Source organism: Arachis duranensis, chromosome 9, assembly GCF_000817695.3.
Source record: "Arachis duranensis cultivar V14167 chromosome 9, aradu.V14167.gnm2.J7QH, whole genome shotgun sequence".
Taxonomy (NCBI): Eukaryota; Viridiplantae; Streptophyta; class Magnoliopsida; order Fabales; family Fabaceae; genus Arachis; species Arachis duranensis.
In genome coordinates this window covers 85,571,801-85,575,992 of record NC_029780.3, presented here as the reverse complement: position 1 = coordinate 85,575,992, position 4,192 = coordinate 85,571,801, and the positions used below count along the sequence as shown (strand labels likewise).

Genomic DNA, 4,192 nt, shown 5'->3' with positions numbered 1-4,192 from the left:
TTTTTTTTAATTTTTAAACTAAAAAAATAATTTTTTTCTAGTAGTAAAAAATAAAAAATTCCAATAATATCCAGAAAATAAAAATTGAAAATTTAATATTTTTAATTACTTTATTCTCAATTTTTGGACAAGTGTAGCGAAAAAAAAGTCAACTCTCCTGTTGTAGCATTATTCGGTGAATAAAAAAAATACTTTTAAAAAATAAAAATTTGAAAAAAATAAATTTTTTATTTTTGAGTTTTTAAATTATAAGAATAAACTTTTTTATTTAAATTAGAAAAATAAAATAAAGTCTAACAATATCCAGTAAGGAACAGATATGTAAATTTATTATTAATTTTTAATTTTTAAAGCAAAAAATAAATTTTTTTATAATAGTAGAAAAATAAAAAATTCCAACAATATCTAAAAAATAAAAAATTGAAAATTTTTAGATTTTTAAAATTAATTTAGTCAACTGTCGGGTGTAGCATTATCCGGTAAATAAAAAAATAACAAAAACATTTTTAAAAAAATAAAAATTTCAAAAAAACTAAATTTCTTAATTTTTAATTTTTAAATTATAAGATTAAATTTTTTATTTAAATTAAAATAATATAATAAAGTCCAGCAATATCAAGTAAACAAAAAATCAGTAACTTTATTATTTTTCTTAATTTTAAAACTAAAAAATAAATTTTTTATAATAGTAGAAAAATGAAAAATTACAAAAATATCGAAAAAATAAAAAAATTAAAATTTTAAATTTTTAAAATTATTTTATTCATAATTTGTGAACAAATGCAGCAAAAAAGTCAACTGTCTGGGTGTAGCATTATCTGGTGAATAAAAAGATAAAATATATTTTTTAGAAAATAAACAATTTTAAAAAAATAAATTTCTTATTTTTGAATTTTTAAATTATATTATTAAATGTTTTTATTTAAATAAGAAAAATAAAATAACGTCCAACAATATCTAGTAAAAAATAGATTTGTAAATTTATTATTTTTTAATTTTTAAACTAAAAAAATATTTTTCTTTAATTGTAAAAAATTAAAATATTCCAAAATATCCAAAAATAAAAAAATTAAAATTTTAAATTTTTTAAATTAATTTATCCTTAATTTGTGAACAAGTGCAACAAAAAAAGTCAACTGTTTAGGTGTAGCATTATCCGTTGAATAAAAAATAAAAAATATTTTTAAAAAATAAAAAATTTTAAAAAACTAAATTTTTTATTTTTGAATTTTTTAAATTATATTATTAAATGTTTTTTATTTAAATAAAAAAAATAAAATAAAGTCCAATAATATCTAGTAAATAACAGATCTGTAAATTTATTTTTTTTAATTTTTAAGCTAAAAAAATATTTTTCTTTAATTGTAAAAAATTAAAAAAATTTCAAAAATATCCAAAAAATAAAAAATTTTAAATTTTAAATTTTTTAAATTAGTTTATCCTTAATTTTTGAACAAGTGCAGCAAAAAAAGTCATTAGTCTGGTGTAGCATTATCCGTTGAATAAAAAATAAAAAATGTTTTTAAAAAATTAAAAATTTTAAAAAATTAAATTTTTTCTTTTTTATTTTTTAAATTATATTATTAAGCCGGTCGTGGTAAATAATTATTACTTGAATTTGATGATGGTGAACTGTTCTGGAACCGAATGTCAGGGTATCATGTTGTTAACCGCAGGCGTTTCGGGTGATGATCAAAGGTTGGAACAGATTCCGGTTGTGTGTGAGTTTCCAGAAGTGTTTCCCGATGATATTGATGAGTTTCCACCTAACCGAGAGGTTGAGTTTGTAAATTAAAAAATAGTTTTTTATAATTATAAAAAATTAAAAATTCCAAAAATATCCAAAAAATAAAAAATTAAAATTTTTAATTTTTAAAATTAATTTATTCTTAATTCTTGAAAAAGTGCAGTAAAAAAGTCAACTTTCTAGGTGTAGCATTTTTTTCGTCTTTTTCGGCCTGTTGGTACTTGTCGAATTGAAACTCGATACGACAATAAGAAGATTCACCAACATTACCCATTTTTTTAGTGGATTCGGGCCGGGGTAAGTACGTGATTTCAAATTGCATCTTATAAGCATATGATCCTCCTTTTACTGTTAAAGTACCATCTCCGCCTTTGCTATCTATGCTTCCTGGTCGCTAGACTCATTCTTCTACTTGACTTCCAGCTACTCTGCTCTGAGCTTAAGAAAGGTTCAAAAGTAGCTTTGGTTGCCACTAAAATCGGATGTGATTTTTGTAGTGGTGAATTCCAGAACAGGTAAATTCCCCCTCTCCTTTCGGGAACTCTCTTCTCTAGGGATTCCAATTCTATTTCTATTGACTCTTCCATGGGTGTTTTGTATTTCTACAACAAAAAAATTTTTGGTAACTTACTTACAGATTGTATCTTAAATAAAAGAAACATCAACATCCTTTAAGCTAAGACTAAGGGATGGGGGGAACACTATTGATCCCGAGACAGACGACGAAGCTACATCGATTACAAAAAAATCCGAGTCAGTGGTGGCAGACCCTTTCCCGGCCCCTACAATCAAGCAACCCCATACATCTCGACAAGTTCGTGCCTCTTTAGGATTTTAAGTGCGAACTAAAACCTCTTTTGAATTCTTATTCCGACTCCGAAGTCCGGATATTTGGTTGCTTTCTACTCGACCCATGTGGTTCGGCTTGTTGCGCCACCTCACTTAACCAAGCATATCCGAGAAGAAGTTCTACCAGATCTACAGCACTTGTTGCTTCATGCCCGGTTGCATCTGACTCTGCTAGTTCACCTTCTAAACAGGTATTCGCACCTGATACACATCCTTCTCCTGTAGCTTCTTCTTTTTCCTATATTGTGGTGGCTTATTCAGCGAGCTGGTGCTCCTACAGTTCCCGCCCCAGCTTCAACTCTAGCTCCCTTCGGCCTCGAAGATCATCAGGTTCCATCAAAAGTTTCTATCTTACTCTGTTAATAGGTTTTTTACTTCTGCATGTTATATGGTGAATACAAAAATAAAAAATATTTTAAAAAAATAAAAAATTTCACAAAACTAAATTTTTTATTTTTGAATTTTTTAAATTATATTATTAAATTTTTTTATTTAATTAAGAAAAAAATAAAGTCCAGTAATATCTAGTAAATAACAGATCTAAAAATTTATTATTTTTTTAATTTTTAAACTAAAAAAATGTTTTCTTTAATTGTAAAAAGTTAAAAAATTCCAAAAATATCCAAAAATAAGAAAATTTTAATTTTAATTTTTTTAAATTAATTTATCCTTAATTTGTGAACAAGTGCAGCAAAGCGTTCGCATATTTACCATTTTAACTAGTTAGTTTAGTTAGCTTTAACTTAGTTTCATTCACTTTCTTTGAAATAAATGAGTCATTTTGTGAGTTTTTCCTCCATGCATTCATGAACCAAGAACTAAGTGAAATCTAGCATAATCTATGCCAATGATTCAAGAAGATTATATGCAAGTTGATGTGAATGATTCCCTTGAAAACTAATGCATAAGATGGCAAAACTTTGAGGAAAATTCTTTAGTTTATGTTAGGTGATGAAGAAAGAAGATAATGGAGCAAAAAGGTTTGAAGATATATCAATCTTGGCAAGGAAACAGAGGAAGCACGTTGCCAACTCCGGAGTGTTTGTGGACAACGCCAGGAAGCTTGAAACAGAGCAAGAAGGGGAGCTTGAGAGCGTTGCCAGGCAGGGAAAGAACTGGCGTGTTCCTTGGCAACGCCCACAACAACGCCAAGGCTAAAAACTTGGGCCAGAGGAGGATTGGGCGTTGTTTGGGGCGTGTTTGTCAATGACTTCACCAACAACTCCAACCAAGACAACCTGACCTCACCTCCTTCAAGGATACATAACTTGAGTTACAGAAATCCAATTTGAGTGCTTCTAGTTGTGTTGGAAATCTGACATTTAGAGCTTTCCAACGATATATAATAGTCTATAGTGAAGCATGAAATGGAAGCTCAAATCAGAGTCATCTTTAGGCCCCAAAAACAAGGAAATGAGGTTGAAATTCAAGGAAGCATGAATGAGCCAAGAGAGGAGGGTCGAACACGTTGCCAGGGCCAAAATGAACTGGCGTGTTGCTTGGCAACTCCAGCAACAACGCCCAGGCCAAGAAATTTGGTGGCGTGTTTGGCAAAAATGCCCAACCAAGGCAGCCTGACCTTGCCCTCTTCAATGG

At 28.3% G+C, this 4,192-nt stretch overlaps 1 protein-coding gene across 1 annotated transcript in view; it reads left to right on the top strand.

Annotated features, from left to right (window-relative positions):
• The window catches only part of LOC127741577 (uncharacterized), an 11,141-nt gene extending 8,182 nt beyond the window's left edge, over nt 1-2,959 (top strand). Inside the window, exon 2 of the mRNA XM_052254318.1 lies at nt 2,858-2,959. Within this exon, the coding sequence (XP_052110278.1) occupies nt 2,858-2,959 (102 nt within the window). The remainder of the gene's footprint in view (nt 1-2,857) is intronic.
• The last annotated feature ends 1,233 nt before the right edge of the window (nt 2,960-4,192 follow it).